Source organism: Periophthalmus magnuspinnatus, chromosome 10 (genome assembly GCF_009829125.3).
Source record: "Periophthalmus magnuspinnatus isolate fPerMag1 chromosome 10, fPerMag1.2.pri, whole genome shotgun sequence".
Lineage (NCBI taxonomy): Eukaryota > Metazoa > Chordata > Actinopteri > Gobiiformes > Gobiidae > Periophthalmus > Periophthalmus magnuspinnatus.
Genome location: NC_047135.1, coordinates 5576958 through 5595568, shown reverse-complemented (window position 1 = coordinate 5595568; position 18611 = coordinate 5576958). Strand labels below are relative to the sequence as shown.

Sequence of the window (18611 nt, the reverse complement as noted above, 5' to 3'; positions counted from 1 at the left end):
TCCAATCACATACTAAACTCGTTTATATATTTAAGCACCTTGGACAGCGTTATACATATTGTACTGGAGGTGAACACTTCTATGTCTCCGTTATAATGGCAATGTATTCTTCGTTATTATTTTTAATCTTGTCCTTTTGGTTTTGTTGCAATCTTCTAATTGTACTCAAAGTGTCGCTGTTGACTCGTGAGCTGGGATCTTTTCTTTGTGTCCACCCTTTTCTTTTTACTTGTTTGAGTCAAAGCAGAAGGAGACGCGTTTGCAGATCTATTCTTTCCGAGGGAATATCACTTTTTTGTAACTATTTCGTTTTTGATAGATTCATTCTTGCTATTTTTTAATCGGTGGATATTTTTGCGGTGCACTATGGAAACGACTCTGGGTGGAACAATGAGACATCACGCACTGCTGCTGCTCTGTGTTTTGTGCCTGAGCTCGGTGTTCGGTCAGGTCAGTTATTCCGTCCCTGAAGAAATGCCCAAAGGCTCCGTAGTTGGAAACATAGCGCAAGATTTAGGACTAGATTTGAAAAGACTAAAATCAGGAAAAGCGCGTGTATATACGGGAAACAATGTCGAATACATCGGTCTGAATAAAGACAGGGGAGTCCTGTTTATCCAGGAGAGGATAGACAGAGAGGCGCTCTGCGGAGAGACGACGCCTTGTGCTTTAGATTTTCAGTTAATTTTGGAAAATCCGATGGAAATGTTTCGAATTACAGTAGAAATCACAGATATTAATGACAATTACCCGAATTTCACAAATGCAGAAAAACGATTTGAGATTAGCGAGTCTGCAGTAGTGGGATCTAAATTCATATTAGACAAAGCAATTGATTCGGATATTGGTGTAAATAGTTTGGAAAAATACCAGCTTACCCCTACTAACAATTTTATTTTAAATTTAGAAAACGAAGCAGACGGTAGTAAAAAGGTAGAAATGGTGTTGCAGACGGCTTTAGATCGAGAAAAACAAGCCCAAATCTCACTTCTTTTAACCGCCACAGACGGAGGGGAGCCGCCTTTGTCAGGAACAATGCAGATATTCGTGACTGTGCTAGACGTGAATGACAACGCGCCTGTATTCTCTAGACCACTGTACAGAGCAAAAATACTGGAGAACTCCCCTAAAGGCACAAGTATAGTCAGAGTAAGTGCTTCAGATAAAGACATTGGCTCAAATGGAAGAATAACCTATTCCATGTCTACGAGCAAACCCCACCTAACAAGGTTATTTACGGTGGTCAAAGATTCAGGTGATATTATTTTAATTGGTGACCTAGACCATGAATTATCCACAAATTACCAGATTGGAGTCGAAGCTACTGACAATGGTGGTCTATCTGATTCTGCCAAAGTAATTATTGACTTAATCGACGTGAATGACAATGCGCCAAACATACACATAGTGTCTAAATCGGACTTTGTTTTAGAGGACTCACCTCCAGAGACAGTGATAGCCATGTTAAGTGTAAATGATCCTGACTCAGAGAACAGTGGGAAGGTAGAGTGCGTTCTAAACCATTACATTCCATTTAAAATAGAGTCCACTTCAAATGGATTTTATTCTCTCGTCTCAGAGATGCATTTAGACAGAGAACAGACCAATCAGCATAATATCACAGTCACGTGTTCAGATGAGGGCGTGCCCTCTCTCTCCAGCAGCGTTACTCTCACATTACACATCTCTGACGTGAATGACAACGCGCCTGTCTTTGACAGGAGCTCGTATGAGGCCTACATTGTAGAAAACAACAGCCCGGGCCTCTCTATATTCACAGTGAAAGCCACAGACGCTGACTGGAACCAGAACGCGCGTGTCTCTTACATACTGGAGGACTCCTCTGTTAATGGAGTGCCAGTCTCCTCATATGTGTCCGTTAGTGCAGATAGTGGAGTCATCCATGCAGTGCGCTCCTTTGACTACGAGCAGATCAAGGATTTCCAGTTGTGCGTCAAAGCGCAGGACGGAGGCTCTCCTCCTCTCAGCAGCAACGTGACTGTGAAAATTCTGGTTCAGGACCAGAACGACAACGCCCCTCAGGTGCTGTACCCAGTCCAGACTGGGGGCTCTCTGGTGGCTGAGATGGTGCCTCGTTCAGCAGATGTGGGCTATCTGGTCACTAAAGTGGTGGCTGTGGATGTGGACTCTGGACAGAATGCCTGGCTCTCCTATAAACTGCAGAAAGCCGCAGACAGGGCGCTGTTTGAAGTGGGCTCACAGAATGGAGAAATAAGAACTATTCGCCAAGTGACTGATAAAGATGCAGTGAAACAGAGACTGACTGTTATAGTGGAGGACAACGGGCAGCCCTCTCGTTCAGCTACAGTCATTGTTAACGTGGCGGTGGCGGACAGCTTTCCTGAAGTACTGTCTGAGTTCACTGACTTTACGCACGACAAGGAGTACAATGACAACCTGACTTTTTACTTAGTGCTGGCTCTGGCTGTAGTCTCCTTTCTGTTCATCACGTGTGTAGTGGTCATTATATCAGTGAAAATCTACAGATGGAGACAGTCTCGCATCCTGTATCACTCCAATCTGCCAGTGATCCCATATTATCCTCCACGTTACTCAGACACTCTGGGCACAGGGACACTCCCACACGTGTACAATTATGACACGTGCAGGACCACAGACTCCAGAAAGAGTGACTGTAAATTTGGCAGAGCTGGTAGTCAGAACGTGCTGATAATGGATCCCAGTTCAACAGGGACGATGCAGCGGATACAAAGTGAGAAGAGCATCCTGGACGAACCAGATTCTCCTCTAGAGGTTAGCGTCTTTCATACTTTCCTTTCAATGCAGTGTTGACTTTTGTTAGGTTGGTTTGTCTGTGGTCTGCTTTCAGTACCTTGGACAGTGAAACTCCCCGTGTCCCTTCCTGCTATTGGTGTGTTGGTTAAAATATGTTATAGTTTAAAAAAAAAAAAAAAACATAAATAAATGAATAATAATTGTAACATTAATATCATTTTGTATTATTATTTATTTATTTGTATTTATTAATTTAATTTTTTGTTTTATTTTTATTTATTAATTCATTTATTTTATATACAATGACATTTTCAGCGTCCCCTCTGGTTGACCTTTATTGTTGTGGTAAGATGGTAAGAGCATGTAACAGCTATTTCTTTCTTGAACACTTGCAATTTCATACTGTGAACTCACTGGGCCGCTGTTCACCAACATCACAGCGATTTGTCGTCTGGTATTTTTACCAGCACATCCCCTTCATCACATCAGAATATTCAGTCACACCGACGCGTACGTGGTGCAGTACAAAACACAATTTGGATTGTCCTTTTTTTTTCATTTTTTTCCAGTTTGGGTTTTTGATCCTGACGTGTTTTGTAAAGGTTGGATTATTTGACTGCTGTATGCGCTTTGGAGAGTTATTATTAAGGACAATGGGACGGCTCGTGCTGCTGTGTTTCTCGTTGGCTTTTGTCGGATGTGCGCTGGGACAGATCAGTTATTCTATTCCGGAGGAAATGGCCAGGGGCTCGTTGGTCGGTAATATTGCTCATGATTTAGGTCTCGATGTTAAGCGGCTGCAGTTGCGTAAAGCTCGAATTCACACAGGGGAAAGTGACGAATACATTCAGTTTAACAAGGAGAGAGGCGTCCTCCTTATCAAAGAGAAAATAGACCGTGAGGCCCTTTGTGGACAAACGACTCCGTGTGCTCTACATTTACAGATTGTTTTAGAAAATCCAATAGAAGTATTTCCCATCACTGTTGAAGTCACAGATATTAACGACAATCCTCCATTATTTGACAAACAAGAAAGGCGATTTGAAATAAGCGAAATAGCTGCTGTCGGCTCTAAATTCATGCTGGAAACAGCCATAGATCCTGATATAGGACGAAATGGTCTCCAGAGCTATGCACTAAAGCCCAGTGTTAACTTCATACTCAAGCTGCATGACCAATCAGACGGAGGTAAAAAGGTGGAGATGATTTTGCAAAAGTCCCTTGACAGAGAGAAGGAGGAGACTGTGTCCTTACTGTTGACAGCGGTAGATGGGGGAGAGCCACAGCGGTCAGGGACTATGCTTATTCACATTACAGTGTTAGATGCCAATGACAATGCTCCCGTATTTACCCAGTCCATTTACAAAGCGAGCATTAAAGAAAACGCTGTAAATGGGACGCTCATAACGCAGGTCAGCGCCACTGACGCAGACAAAGGCAGCAATGGAGAGGTTAGTTATGTCATCGGAAACAGCATGAGGGGCTCCTCCAAAATTTTCCGCATAACTAAAGAAGGAAATATATTTCTGACTGGACCTATTGATTACGAAAAGGACAAAATGTATGAAATTCATGTAGAAGCTACAGATAGAGGAGGTCTTTCTGATTCCAGTAAAGTTGTAATAGAAGTAGGAGACATAAACGACAACAGCCCTGTCATTGCCGTGATTTCTATCTCCGAATCAATAATAGAAAATTCTCCTACAGACACAGTGGTAGCTGTAATCAACGTAAATGACGCAGATTCAGAGGAAAACGGCAAAGTCAAATGTATTATTAATAAGAACATTCCTTTTGCAATTTCATCTTCCGCCAATAATTTATACAACATCATCACTGACAGTGAATTAGACCGAGAAAGAAACTCAAAATATAATATCACAGTCACGTGTTCAGATGAGGGCGTGCCCTCTCTCTCCAGCAGCGTCACTCTCACATTACACATCTCTGACGTGAATGACAACGCGCCTGTCTTTGACAGGAGCTCGTATGAGGCCTACATTGTAGAAAACAACAGCCCGGGCCTCTCTATATTCACAGTGAAAGCCACAGACGCTGACTGGAACCAGAACGCGCGTGTCTCTTACATACTGGAGGACTCCTCTGTTAACGGAGTGCCAGTCTCCTCATATGTGTCCGTTAGTGCAGATAGTGGAGTCATCCATGCAGTGCGCTCCTTTGACTACGAGCAGATCAAGGATTTCCAGTTGTGCGTCAAAGCGCAGGACGGAGGCTCTCCTCCTCTCAGCAGCAACGTGACTGTGAAAATTCTGGTTCAGGACCAGAACGACAACGCCCCTCAGGTGCTGTACCCAGTCCAGACTGGGGGCTCTCTGGTGGCTGAGATGGTGCCTCGTTCAGCAGATGTGGGCTATCTGGTCACTAAAGTGGTGGCTGTGGATGTGGACTCTGGACAGAATGCCTGGCTCTCCTATAAACTGCAGAAAGCCGCAGACAGGGCGCTGTTTGAAGTGGGCTCACAGAATGGAGAAATAAGAACTATCCGCCAAGTGACTGATAAAGATGCAGTGAAACAGAGACTGACTGTTATAGTGGAGGACAACGGGCAGCCCTCTCGTTCAGCTACAGTCATTGTTAACGTGGCGGTGGCGGACAGCTTTCCTGAAGTACTGTCTGAGTTCACTGACTTTACGCACGACAAGGAGTACAATGACAACCTGACTTTTTACTTAGTGCTGGCTCTGGCTGTAGTCTCCTTTCTGTTCATCACGTGTGTAGTGGTCATTATATCAGTGAAAATCTACAGATGGAGACAGTCTCGCATCCTGTATCACTCCAATCTGCCAGTGATCCCATATTATCCTCCACGTTACTCAGACACTCTGGGCACAGGGACCCTCCCACACGTGTACAATTACGACACGTGCAGGACCACAGACTCCAGAAAGAGTGACTGTAAATTTGGCAGAGCTGGTAGTCAGAACGTGCTGATAATGGATCCCAGTTCAACAGGGACGATGCAGCGGATACAGAGTGAGAAGAGCATCCTGGACGAACCAGACTCTCCTCTAGAGGTTAGCGTCTTTCATACTTTCCTTTCAATGCAGTGTTGACTTTTGTTAGGTTGGTTTGTCTGTGGTCTGCTTTCAGTACCTTGGACAGTGAAACTCCCCGTGTCCCTTTCTGCTATTGGTGTGTTGGTTAAAATATGTTATAGTTAAAAAAAAAAAAAAAAAAAAAAACATAAATGAATAATAATTGTAACATTAATATCATTTTGTATTATTATTTATTTGTATTTATTAATTTTATTTTAGTTTTATTTTTATTTATTTATTCATTTACTTTATATACAATGATATTTTCAGCGTCCCCTCTCGTTGACCTTTATTGTTGTATTAGGATGGTAAGAGCATGTAACAGCTATTTCTTTCTTGAACACTTGCAATTTCATACTGTGAACTCACTGGGCCGCTGTTCACCAACATCACAGCGATTTGTCGTCTGGTATTTTTACCAGCACATCCCCTTCATCACATCAGAATATTCAGTCAGACCGACGCGTACGTGGTGCAGTACAAAACACAATTTGGATTGTCCTTTTTTTTTCATTTTTTTCCAGTTTGGGTTTTGGATCCTGACGTGTTTTGTAAAGATTATTTGACTGCTGTATGCGCTTTGGAGAGTTATTATTAAGGACAATGGGACGGCTCGTGCTGCTGTGTTTCTCGTTGGCTTTTGTCGGATGTGCGCTGGGACAGATCAGTTATTCTATTCCGGAGGAAATGGCCAGGGGCTCGTTGGTCGGTAATATTGCTCATGATTTAGGTCTCGATGTTAAGAGGCTGCAGTTGCGTAAAGCTCGAATTCACACAGGGGAAAGTGACGAATACATTCAGTTTAACAAGGAGAGAGGCGTCCTCCTTATCAAAGAGAAAATAGACCGTGAGGCCCTTTGTGGACAAACGACTCCCTGTGCTCTACGTTATGAGATTGTTTTAGAAAATCCAATCGAAGTTTTCCCCTTTATTGTTGAAGTTACAGATATAAATGACAATCCTCCTATATTTGACCAAGAGGAAAGGCGATTTGAAATCAGTGAATCTGCTGTTGTCGGATCGAAATTTATGCTGGAAAATGCGATAGATCCTGATATAGGACGAAATGGTCTGCAGAGCTATACACTAAAACTCAGTGATAACTTCATACTCAAGCTGCATGACCAATCAGACGGAGGTAAAAAGGTGGAGATGATTTTGCAAAAGCCCCTTGACAGAGAGAAGGAGGAGACTGTGTCCTTACTGTTGACAGCGGTAGATGGGGGAGAGCCACAGCGGTCAGGGACTATGCTTATTCACATTACAGTGTTAGATGCCAATGATAATGCTCCTGTATTTACCCAGTCCATTTACAAAGCGAGCATTAAAGAAAACGCTGTAAATGGGACGCTCATAACGCAGGTCAGCGCCACTGACGCAGACAAAGGCAGCAATGGAGAGGTTAGTTATGTCATCGGAAATCGGAGGAGGAGTTATTCAAATTTATTTAAAATTACACAAGAGGGAAAAATTTTACTGAATGGACCAGTTGACTATGAAAAGTTACAGATTTATGAAATAGATATAGAAGCAACAGACCAAGGTGGTCTTTCTGATTCCAGCAAAGTTGTAATTGAATTGAATGATATAAATGACAACAGTCCTATTATTAGATTGATTTCAAAAACGGACACAATTTTAGAGAGCTCTCCGTCAGACACAGTGGTAGCTGTAATGAATGTAAACGACCCAGATTCACAGGAAAACGGAAAAGTCAATTGTGTAATTAATAAGAATATTCCTTTTGCAATTTCCTCTTCAGCTAACAATTTACATAACATAATGACAGACACTGAATTAGACCGAGAACGAACCTCACACTATAACATCACAGTCACGTGTTCAGATGAGGGCGTGCCCTCTCTCTCCAGCAGCGTCACTCTCACATTACACATCTCTGACGTGAATGACAACGCGCCTGTCTTTGACAGGAGCTCGTATGAGGCCTACATTGTAGAAAACAACAGCCCGGGCCTCTCTATATTCACAGTGAAAGCCACAGACGCTGACTGGAACCAGAACGCGCGTGTCTCTTACATACTGGAGGACTCCTCTGTTAACGGAGTGCCAGTCTCCTCATATGTGTCCGTTAGTGCAGATAGCGGAGTCATCCATGCAGTGCGCTCCTTTGACTACGAGCAGATCAAGGATTTCCAGTTGTGCGTCAAAGCGCAGGACGGAGGCTCTCCTCCTCTCAGCAGCAACGTGACTGTGAAAATCCTGGTTCAGGATCAGAACGACAACGCCCCTCAGGTGCTGTACCCAGTCCAGACTGGGGGCTCTCTGGTGGCTGAGATGGTGCCTCGTTCAGCAGATGTGGGCTATCTGGTCACTAAAGTGGTGGCTGTGGATGTGGACTCTGGACAGAATGCCTGGCTCTCCTATAAACTGCAGAAAGCCGCAGACAGGGCGCTGTTTGAAGTGGGCTCACAGAATGGAGAAATAAGAACTATCCGCCAAGTGACTGATAAAGATGCAGTCAAACAGAGACTGACTGTTATAGTGGAGGACAACGGGCAGCCCTCTCGTTCAGCTACAGTCATTGTTAACGTGGCGGTGGCGGACAGCTTTCCTGAAGTACTGTCTGAGTTCACTGACTTTACGCACGACAAGGAGTACAATGACAACCTGACTTTTTACTTAGTGCTGGCTCTGGCTGTAGTCTCCTTTCTGTTCATCACGTGTGTAGTGGTCATTATATCAGTGAAAATCTACAGATGGAGACAGTCTCGCATCCTGTATCACTCCAATCTGCCAGTGATCCCATATTATCCCCCACGTTACTCAGACACTCTGGGCACAGGGACCCTCCCACACGTGTACAATTACGACACGTGCAGGACCACAGACTCCAGAAAGAGTGACTGTAAGTTTGGCAGAGCTGGTAGTCAGAACGTGCTGATAATGGATCCCAGTTCAACAGGGACGATGCAGCGGATACAGAGTGAGAAGAGCATCCTGGACGAACCAGACTCTCCTCTAGAGGTTAGCGTCTTTCATACTTTCCTTTCAATGCAGTGCTGACTTTTATTGTGTTGGTTTGTCTGTTGTCTGCTTTCAGTACCTTGGATAGTGAATTTCCCAGTGTCCCTTCCTGCTATTGGTGTGTTGGTTAAAATATGTTATAGTTTAAAAAATATTAAAATAAAGACGTAATAATTGTAACATTAATAGCATTTTGTATTTTTATGTATTTATTTATTTTATTTGTATTTGTTTATTTATTTATTTTTATTTTTTATTTTTTTATATACAGTGACATTTTCAGCGTCCCCTCTCGTTGACTTTTATTGTTGTGGTAAGATGGTAAGAGCATGTAACGGCTATTTCTTTCTTGAACACTTGCAATTTCATACTGTGAACTCACTGGGCCGCTGTTCACCAGCATCACAGCGATTTGTCGTCTGGTATTTTTACCAGCACATCCCCTTCATCACATCAGAATAGTCAGTCAGACCGACGCGTACGTGGTGCAGTACAAAACACAATTTGGATTGTCCTTTTTTTTCATTTTTTTCCAGTTTGGGTTTTGGATCCTGACGTGTTTTGAAAAGGTTGGATTATTTGACTGCTGTATGCGCTCTGGAGAGTTATTATTAAGGACAATGGGACGGCTCGTGCTGCTGTGTTTCTCGTTGGCTTTTGTCGGATGTGCGCTGGGACAGATCAGTTATTCTATTCCGGAGGAAATGGCCAGGGGCTCGTTGGTCGGTAATATTGCTCATGATTTAGGTCTCGATGTTAAGCGGCTGCAGTTGCGTAAAGCTCGAATTCACACAGGGGAAAGTGACGAATACATTCAGTTTAACAAGGAGAGAGGCGTCCTCCTTATCAAAGAGAAAATAGACCGTGAGGCCCTTTGTGGACAAACGACTCCGTGTGCTCTACATTTACAGATTGTTTTAGAAAATCCAATAGAAGTATTTCCCATCACTGTTGACGTCACAGATATTAACGACAATCCTCCATTATTTGAGAAACAAGAAAGACGGTTTGAAATCAGTGAATCCGCTGTTGTTGGGTCGAAATTTATGCTGGAAAAAGCCATAGACGCTGATATAGGACAAAATGGTCTGCAGAGCTATAGATTAAAGCCCAGTGATAACTTCATACTCAAGCTGCATGACCAATCAGACGGAGGTAAAAAGGTGGAGATGATTTTGCAAAAGCCCCTTGACAGAGAGAAGGAGGAGACTGTGTCCTTACTGTTGACAGCGGTAGATGGGGGAGAGCCACAGCGGTCAGGGACTATGCTTATTCACATTACAGTGTTAGATGCCAATGATAATGCTCCTGTATTTACCCAGTCCATTTACAAAGCGAGCATTAAAGAAAACGCTGTAAATGGGACGCTCATAACGCAGGTCAGCGCCACTGACGCAGACAAAGGCAGCAATGGAGAGGTTAGTTATGTCATCGGAAACAGCATGACAAGCACATCAAAATTGTTCGCAATTACAGAGGAAGGAAATATCATTCTAAACGGCCAAGTTGACTACGAAAAAGCTAAAATGTATGAGATTGATATAGAAGCAACTGATCGTGGGGGACTGTCTGATTCAACCAAAGTTGTAATTGAAATAAGCGACATAAACGACAACAGCCCCGTAATTCAAATAATTTCTATATCTGAATCAATTGTAGAAAATTGTCCTTCGGACACAGTGGTCGCTATAATGAATGTAAACGACCCAGATGCAGAGGAAAACGGTAAAGTCCATTGCATTATTAGTAAGAACATTCCTTTTGCAATTTCATCTTCTGTCAATGATTTATACAACATCATCACGGACACTGAATTAGACCGAGAAAGAGACTCAAAATACAACATCACAGTCACGTGTTCAGATGAGGGTGTTCCCTCTCTCTCCAGCAGCGTCACTCTCACATTACACATCTCAGACGTGAATGACAACGCGCCTGTCTTTGACAGGAGCTCGCATGAGGCCTACATTGTAGAAAACAACAGCCCGGGCCTCTCTATATTCACAGTGAAAGCCACAGACGCTGACTGGAACCAGAACGCGCGTGTCTCTTACATACTGGAGGACTCCTCTGTTAACGGAGTGCCAGTCTCCTCATATGTGTCCGTTAGTGCAGATAGTGGAGTCATCCATGCAGTGCGCTCCTTTGACTACGAGCAGATCAAGGATTTCCAGTTGTGCGTCAAAGCGCAGGACGGAGGCTCTCCTCCTCTCAGCAGCAACGTGACTGTGAAAATCCTGGTTCAGGACCGGAACGACAACGCCCCTCAGGTGCTGTACCCAGTCCAGACTGGGGGCTCTCTGGTGGCTGAGATGGTGCCTCGTTCAGCAGATGTGGGCTATCTGGTCACTAAAGTGGTGGCTGTGGATGTGGACTCCGGACAGAATGCCTGGCTCTCCTATAAACTGCAGAAAGCCGCGGACAGGGCGCTGTTTGAAGTGGGCTCACAGAATGGAGAAATAAGAACTATCCGCCAAGTGACTGATAAAGATGCAGTCAAACAGAGACTGACTGTTATAGTGGAGGACAACGGGCAGCCCTCTCGTTCAGCTACAGTCATTGTTAACGTGGCGGTGGCGGACAGCTTTCCTGAAGTACTGTCTGAGTTCACTGACTTTACGCACGACAAGGAGTACAATGACAACCTGACTTTTTACTTAGTGCTGGCTCTGGCTGTAGTCTCCTTTCTGTTCATCACGTGTGTAGTGGTCATTATATCAGTGAAAATCTACAGATGGAGACAGTCTCGCATCCTGTATCACTCCAATCTGCCAGTGATCCCATATTATCCTCCACGTTACTCAGACACTCTGGGCACAGGGACCCTCCCACACGTGTACAATTACGACACGTGCAGGACCACAGACTCCAGAAAGAGTGACTGTAAGTTTGGCAGAGCTGGTAGTCAGAACGTGCTGATAATGGATCCCAGTTCAACAGGGACAATGCAGCGGATACAGAGTGAGAAGAGCATCCTGGACGAACCGGACTCTCCTCTAGAGGTTAGCGTCTTTCATACTTTCCTTTCAATGCAGTGCTGACTTTTATTGTGTTGGTTTGTCTGTGGTCTGCTTTCAGTACCTTGGACAGTGAAACTCCCAGTGTCCCTTCCTGCTATTGGTGTGTAGGTTAAAATATGTTATAGTTTAAAAAAAATATTAAAATAAAGACATAATATTTCTAACATTAATAGCATTTGTATTATTATTTATTTATTTGTATTTATTTGTTTATTTTATTTGCATTTATTTTATTTATTTATTTATTTTCTTTTATATATATATATATACAGTGACTTTTTCAGCGTCCCCTCTCGTTGACCTTTATTGTTGTATTAGGATGGTAAGCGCATGTAACAGCTATTTCTTTCTTGAACACTTGCAATTTCATACTGTGAACTCACTGGGCCGCTGTTCACCAACATCACAGCGATTTGTAGTCTGGTATTTTTACCAGCACATCCCCTTCATCACATCAGAATAGTCAGTCAGACCGACGCGTACGTGGTGCAGTACAAAACACAATTTGGATTGTCCTTTTTTTCCATTTTTTTCCAGTTTGGGTTTTGGATCCTGACGTGTTTTGAAAAGGTTGGATTATTTGACTGCTGTATGCGCTCTGGAGAGTTATTAATAAGGACAATGGGACGGCTCGTGCTGCTGTGTTTCTCGTTGGCTTTTGTCGGATGTGCGCTGGGACAGATCAGTTATTCTATTCCGGAGGAAATGGCCAGGGGCTCGTTGGTCGGTAATATTGCTCATGATTTAGGTCTCGATGTTAAGCGGCTGCAGTTGCGTAAAGCTCGAATTCACACAGGGGAAAGTGACGAATACATTCAGTTTAACAAGGAGAGAGGCGTCCTCCTTATCAAAGAGAAAATAGACCGTGAGGCCCTTTGTGGACAAACGACTCCGTGTGCTCTACATTTACAGATTGTTTTAGAAAATCCAATAGAAGTATTTCCCATCACTGTTGAAGTCACAGATATTAACGACAACCCTCCAGTATTTGAGAAACAAGAAAGACGATTTGAAATCAGTGAATCTGCTGTTGTCGGATCTAAATTCATGCTGAAAACAGCCATAGACGCTGATATAGAACGAAATGGTCTGCAGAGCTATACATTAAAGCCCAGTGATAACTTCATACTCAAGCTGCATGACCAATCAGACGGAGGTAAAAAGGTGGAGATGATTTTGCAAAAGCCCCTTGACAGAGAGAAGGAGGAGACTGTGTCCTTACTGTTGACAGCGGTAGATGGGGGAGAGCCACAGCGGTCAGGGACTATGCTTATTCACATTACAGTGTTAGATGCCAATGATAATGCTCCTGTATTTACCCAGTCCATTTACAAAGCGAACATTAAAGAAAACGCTGTAAATGGGACGCTCATAACGCAGGTCAGCGCCACCGACGCAGACAAAGGCAGCAATGGAGAGGTTAGTTATGTCATTGGAAACAGCATGAGGGGCTCCTCCATATTTTTTCACATAACTCAAGAAGGAAATATATTTCTGACTGGACCTATTGATTACGAAAAGGACAAAATGTATGAAATTCATGTAGAAGCGACAGATCGAGGAGGTCTTTCTGATTCCAGTAAAGTTGTCATAGAAGTAGGAGACATAAACGACAACAGCCCTGTCATCGCCGTGATTTCTATCTCCGAATCAATAATAGAAAATTCTCCTTCAGAGACAGTGGTAGCTGTAATCAACGTAAATGACGCAGATTCAGAGGAAAACGGCAAAGTCAAATGTATTATTAATAAGAACATTCCTTTTGCAATTTCATCTTCTACTTATAATTTATATAACATAATGACAGACACTGAATTAGACCGAGAAAGAAACTCAAAATACAACATCACAGTCACGTGTTCAGATGAGGGCGTGCCCTCTCTCTCCAGCAGCGTCACTCTCACATTACACATCTCTGACGTGAATGACAACGCGCCTGTCTTTGACAGGAGCTCGTATGAGGCCTACATTGTAGAAAACAACAGCCCGGGCCTCTCTATATTCACAGTGAAAGCTACAGACGCTGACTGGAACCAGAACGCGCGTGTCTCTTACATACTGGAGGACTCCTCTGTTAACGGAGTGCCAGTCTCCTCATATGTGTCCGTTAGTGCAGATAGCGGAGTCATCCATGCAGTGCGCTCCTTTGACTACGAGCAGATCAAGGATTTCCAGTTGTGCGTCAAAGCGCAGGACGGAGGCTCTCCTCCTCTCAGCAGCAACGTGACTGTGAAAATCCTGGTTCAGGACCAGAACGACAACGCCCCTCAGGTGCTGTACCCAGTCCAGACTGGGGGCTCTCTGGTGGCTGAGATGGTGCCTCGTTCAGCAGATGTGGGCTATCTGGTCACTAAAGTGGTGGCTGTGGATGTGGACTCTGGACAGAATGCCTGGCTCTCCTATAAACTGCAGAAAGCCGCAGACAGGGCGCTGTTTGAAGTGGGCTCACAGAATGGAGAAATAAGAACTATCCGCCAAGTGACTGATAAAGATGCAGTCAAACAGAGACTGACTGTTATAGTGGAGGACAACGGGCAGCCCTCTCGTTCAGCTACAGTCATTGTTAACGTGGCGGTGGCGGACAGCTTTCCTGAAGTACTGTCTGAGTTCACTGACTTTACGCACGACAAGGAGTACAATGACAACCTGACTTTTTACTTAGTGCTGGCTCTGGCTGTAGTCTCCTTTCTGTTCATCACGTGTGTAGTGGTCATTATATCAGTGAAAATCTACAGATGGAGACAGTCTCGCATCCTGTATCACTCCAATCTGCCAGTGATCCCATATTATCCTCCACGTTACTCAGACACTCTGGGCACAGGGACCCTCCCACACGTGTACAATTATGACACGTGCAGGACCACAGACTCCAGAAAGAGTGACTGTAAGTTTGGCAGAGCTGGTAGTCAGAACGTGCTGATAATGGATCCCAGTTCAACAGGGACGATGCAGCGGATACAGAGTGAGAAGAGCATCCTGGATGAACCAGACTCTCCTCTAGAGGTTAGACATTTGTAGTGTTCTTTATGTTTCAGTACCACGGAGAGCGACACGTGTTTTGAATGCGCTTTCCTTATTCATTCATTCTTATTTGTTTCTTTATTTTCAAATTTTTGTTACATCTTTTTTCATTTAAACCCTGCATTTTAAATTTTAAACATGCATATTTTCAGAGCATTTATACCTGAATATTTTAGTTATCTATATCTTCTCGTTATGTGTTTGTAAATTAGGTTTACGTTTTACTGGCCAATGTTATCCCTTCCATTTTAAATAGTGCAATACTTTATCCCATTTGGAATGTAATAATATTGGTAAAACACCAAGGGACGCTGTTGTTCACTTTTTTACTGCGGGCTTTTGGTACCTCCCATCACGTCGTTATTCGTAAGCTGCAATACACGCGGGGCGCACATCTTTGTGATTTCAGAGGGATATCAAACGGAATTATACAGCCATTTTTGGAATATAAATTGTACTGTCTTATTTGATTTGAGATTTTGGCAGAGTTTAGTGAAAGTGACTCGTACTTTTTGGAAGAACATGTTGGACAAAACAATGGGAGTGAAAATACTGACGTTTTTGTCTTTCTGCTTCTGGAGCTCGACGCTTGGACACATCAGCTACTCTGTTCCGGAGGAATTACCTAAAGGTTATGTTATTGGGAACATTGCAAAGGATTTGGAGGTGAATATTAAGAGACTAAAATCGGGGAAGGCACGTATTTTCACCCGGGAGCGTGGCGAGTATGTAGATCTGAATATCGAAAAGGGAGTGCTGCTTATCAAAGACAGAATAGACCGAGAGGCGCTGTGTGGACAAGAGGAGATGTGCACGTTACAGTTTCAGATTATTCTAGAGAATCCTATGGAGATTCACAGTGTTACTGTCGAAATAAAAGACGTGAACGATAATTCACCTTTCTTTGAAAAGGACAAGGTTCATTTTAAAATAAGTGAGTCTGCTGTGAATGGGGCTAAATTCATATTAGACCGTGCAGTTGATTATGATGTCGGCGTGAACGGTTTGCAGACGTATAGGCTTGAACCAAGTGACAATTTTATCATTAAATTATATGATCAAACAAGTGGCTCTAAAAATGTGGAAATGGTTTTAGTGAAACCTCTCGACAGAGAAAAGAGTGAGCACTTGTCTTTAGTGCTGACCGCGTTAGATGGAGGAGAGCCGCAGATGTCTGGAACAATGCAGATTCTAATAACTGTCTTAGATGCCAATGACAATGCTCCTGTTTTTACAAATCCCATTTATAAAGCGTCCATAAAGGAGAATGCGCCACTCGGAACAGTAGTGACGACAGTGACCGCTACAGACGCAGATCAGGGCTCGTATGGTAAAATTACTTACTCTGTGTCAAATATGCCAGATAATGCGCGCGGATTATTTGAAATAAATCCAGAAAATGGTGAAATTGTTCTTACAGGAAATGTTGATTATGAAAAGGCCAACACAGTTGAAATAAGTCTTAGAGCAAGTGATGACGGAGGCCTGGTCGACTCATGCAAGGTGATAATTGACGTTATTGATGCAAATGATAATAAACCAGATATACAGGTGTTATCGAAAATAAATAGTATATCTGAGGATTCAAACTCTGGGACAGTTGTGACCATGATCAACATCATTGACAAAGATTCTGCTGAAAATGGGAAGGTGCAGTGCTTTATCAATGATAATATTCCATTTGAGCTAAAATTTACGAACAACGATTTCTATAGTTTAGTGACAGATGGTAATTTAGACAGAGAGCAGGCGTCAGAATACAACATCACAGTCACGTGTTCAGATGAGGGCGTGCCCTCTCTCTCCAGCAGCGTCACTCTCACATTACACATCTCTGACGTGAATGACAACGCGCCTGTCTTTGACAGGAGCTGGTATGAGGCCTACATTGTAGAAAACAACAGCCCGGGCCTCTCTATATTCACAGTGAAAGCCACAGACGCTGACTGGAACCAGAACGCGCGTGTCTCTTACATACTGGAGGACTCCTCTGTTAACGGAGTGCCAGTCTCCTCATATGTGTCCGTTAGTGCAGATAGCGGAGTCATCCATGCAGTGCGCTCCTTTGACTACGAGCAGATCAAGGATTTCCAGTTGTGCGTCAAAGCGCAGGACGGAGGCTCTCCTCCTCTCAGCAGCAACGTGACTGTGAAAATCCTGGTTCAGGACCAGAACGACAACGCCCCTCAGGTGCTGTACCCAGTCCAGACTGGGGGCTCTCTGGTGGCTGAGATGGTGCCTCGTTCAGCAGATGTGGGCTATCTGGTCACTAAAGTGGTGGCTGTGGATGTGGACTCTGGACAGAATGCCTGGCTCTCCTATAAATTGCAGAAAGCCGCAGACAGGGCGCTGTTTGAAGTGGGCTCACAGAATGGAGAAATAAGAACTATCCGCCAAGTGACTGATAAAGATGCAGTGAAACAGAGACTGACTGTTATAGTGGAGGACAACGGGCAGCCCTCTCGTTCAGCTACAGTCATTGTTAACGTGGCGGTGGCGGACAGCTTTCCTGAAGTACTGTCTGAGTTCACTGACTTTACGCACGACAAGGAGTACAATGACAACCTGACTTTTTACTTAGTGCTGGCTCTGGCTGTAGTTTCCTTTCTGTTCATCACGTGTGTAGTGGTCATTATATCAGTGAAAATCTACAGATGGAGACAGTCTCGCATCCTGTATCACTCCAATCTGCCAGTGATCCCATATTATCCTCCACGTTACTCAGACACTCTGGGCACAGGGACCCTCCCACACGTGTACAATTACGACACGTGCAGGACCACAGACTCTAGAAAGAGTGACTGTAAGTTTGGCAGAGCTGGTAGTCAGAACGTGCTGATAATGGATCCCAGTTCAACAGGGACGATGCAGCGGATGCAGAGTGAGAAGAGCATCCTGGACGAACCAGACTCTCCTCTAGAGGTTAGACATTTATAGTATGATTTATGTTTCAGCACCACGGAGAGCGACAAGTGTTTTGATTGTGTTTTCAATAACCATGCATTCTTTGTTCTGTTTGAAATTCTGCATCACCTTTTTGTATTTTCCCCTCGCATAATAACTTTGAATATGCATATTTCCTTAACATTTATACTTGACTGTTTTATTCCTGTACTTCTCCTGATCATGTATTTGAAAAATAAGTTTACGCTTTACTGGCCAATGGTATACTTTCAATTTTAAACAGCACATTACTTTATCCCAGTTGAAATGTAATAATATCAGTAAAACACTAAGTGCCGCTGTTGTTCTCTTTTTTACTGCGGGCTTTTTGTACCTCCCATCACGTCGTTATTCGTAAACTGCAATACACGCGAGGCGCACATCTTTGTGATTTCAGAGGGATATCAAACGAAATTATACAGCCATTTTTGGAACCTAAATTTTACTGTATTACTTTTTTATTTGAGCTACTGACCATGTTGCGTTTGAAGATTATCTTGTATAAAACAATGGGAGTGAACATTCTGACGTTTTTGTCTTTCTGCTTTTGGAGCTCGACGCTTGGACACATCAGCTACTCTGTTCCGGAGGAATTACCTAAAGGTTATGTTATTGGGAACATTGCTAAGGATTTGGAGGTGAATATTAAGAGACTAAAATCGGGGAAGGCACGTATTTTCACCCGGGAGCGTGGCGAGTATGTAGATCTGAATATCGAAAAGGGAGTGCTGCTTATCAAAGACAGAATAGACCGAGAGGCGCTGTGTGGACAAGAGGAGCTGTGCACGTTACAGTTTCAGATTATTCTAGAGAATCCTATGGAGAT

At 43.5% G+C, this 18611-nt stretch overlaps 6 protein-coding genes across 14 annotated transcripts in view; all 6 read left to right on the top strand.

Annotated features, from left to right (window-relative positions):
* The window catches only part of LOC117377461 (protocadherin gamma-C5-like), a 157628-nt gene that overhangs the window by 78082 nt on the left and 60935 nt on the right, over positions 1 to 18611 (top strand). Inside the window, exon 1 of one of the 9 annotated variants that reach the window (XM_055224810.1) lies at positions 9333 to 11803. The exons of 7 other annotated variants lie outside the window; for them this stretch is intronic. In XM_055224810.1, the coding sequence (XP_055080785.1) occupies positions 9392 to 11803 (2412 nt within the window). In that variant the 5' untranslated portion in view covers positions 9333 to 9391. Of the gene's footprint in view, positions 1 to 9332; positions 11804 to 18611 lie in introns of those variants that run through there. One more of the 9 variants, XM_055224816.1, reaches the window with a different exon arrangement.
* On the top strand, positions 367 to 2814 carry LOC117377968 (protocadherin gamma-A8-like). Its single transcript, XM_033974508.1, has one exon. The coding sequence runs from the start codon at positions 367 to 369 to the stop codon at positions 2812 to 2814; it is 2448 nt and encodes an 815-aa protein (XP_033830399.1).
* LOC117377967 (protocadherin gamma-A11-like) lies at positions 3353 to 5831 on the top strand. Its single transcript, XM_033974507.2, has one exon. It carries the CDS (start codon positions 3381 to 3383, stop codon positions 5829 to 5831), a length of 2451 nt encoding a protein of 816 aa, XP_033830398.1. The 5' UTR covers positions 3353 to 3380.
* On the top strand, positions 6410 to 8840 carry LOC117377966 (protocadherin gamma-A11-like). The gene has a single exon (XM_033974506.2). The coding sequence runs from the start codon at positions 6420 to 6422 to the stop codon at positions 8838 to 8840; it is 2421 nt and encodes an 806-aa protein (XP_033830397.1). The 5' UTR covers positions 6410 to 6419.
* LOC117377476 (protocadherin gamma-A11-like) lies at positions 12434 to 14839 on the top strand. The gene has a single exon (XM_033973913.1). It carries the CDS (start codon positions 12443 to 12445, stop codon positions 14837 to 14839), a length of 2397 nt encoding a protein of 798 aa, XP_033829804.1. The 5' UTR covers positions 12434 to 12442.
* Positions 15365 to 17779, top strand: LOC117377473 (protocadherin gamma-A2-like). The gene has a single exon (XM_033973910.1). The coding sequence runs from the start codon at positions 15365 to 15367 to the stop codon at positions 17777 to 17779; it is 2415 nt and encodes an 804-aa protein (XP_033829801.1).

Excerpts from the sequence above, each read along its gene's own strand:
- LOC117377968 (XM_033974508.1), top strand. The coding sequence starts at position 367 with ATGGAAACGACTCTGGGTGGAACAATGAGACATCACGCACTGCTGCTG.
- LOC117377967 (XM_033974507.2), top strand. The coding sequence starts at position 3,381 with ATGCGCTTTGGAGAGTTATTATTAAGGACAATGGGACGGCTCGTGCTG.
- LOC117377966 (XM_033974506.2), top strand. The coding sequence starts at position 6,420 with ATGGGACGGCTCGTGCTGCTGTGTTTCTCGTTGGCTTTTGTCGGATGT.
- LOC117377476 (XM_033973913.1), top strand. The coding sequence starts at position 12,443 with ATGGGACGGCTCGTGCTGCTGTGTTTCTCGTTGGCTTTTGTCGGATGT.
- LOC117377473 (XM_033973910.1), top strand. The coding sequence starts at position 15,365 with ATGTTGGACAAAACAATGGGAGTGAAAATACTGACGTTTTTGTCTTTC.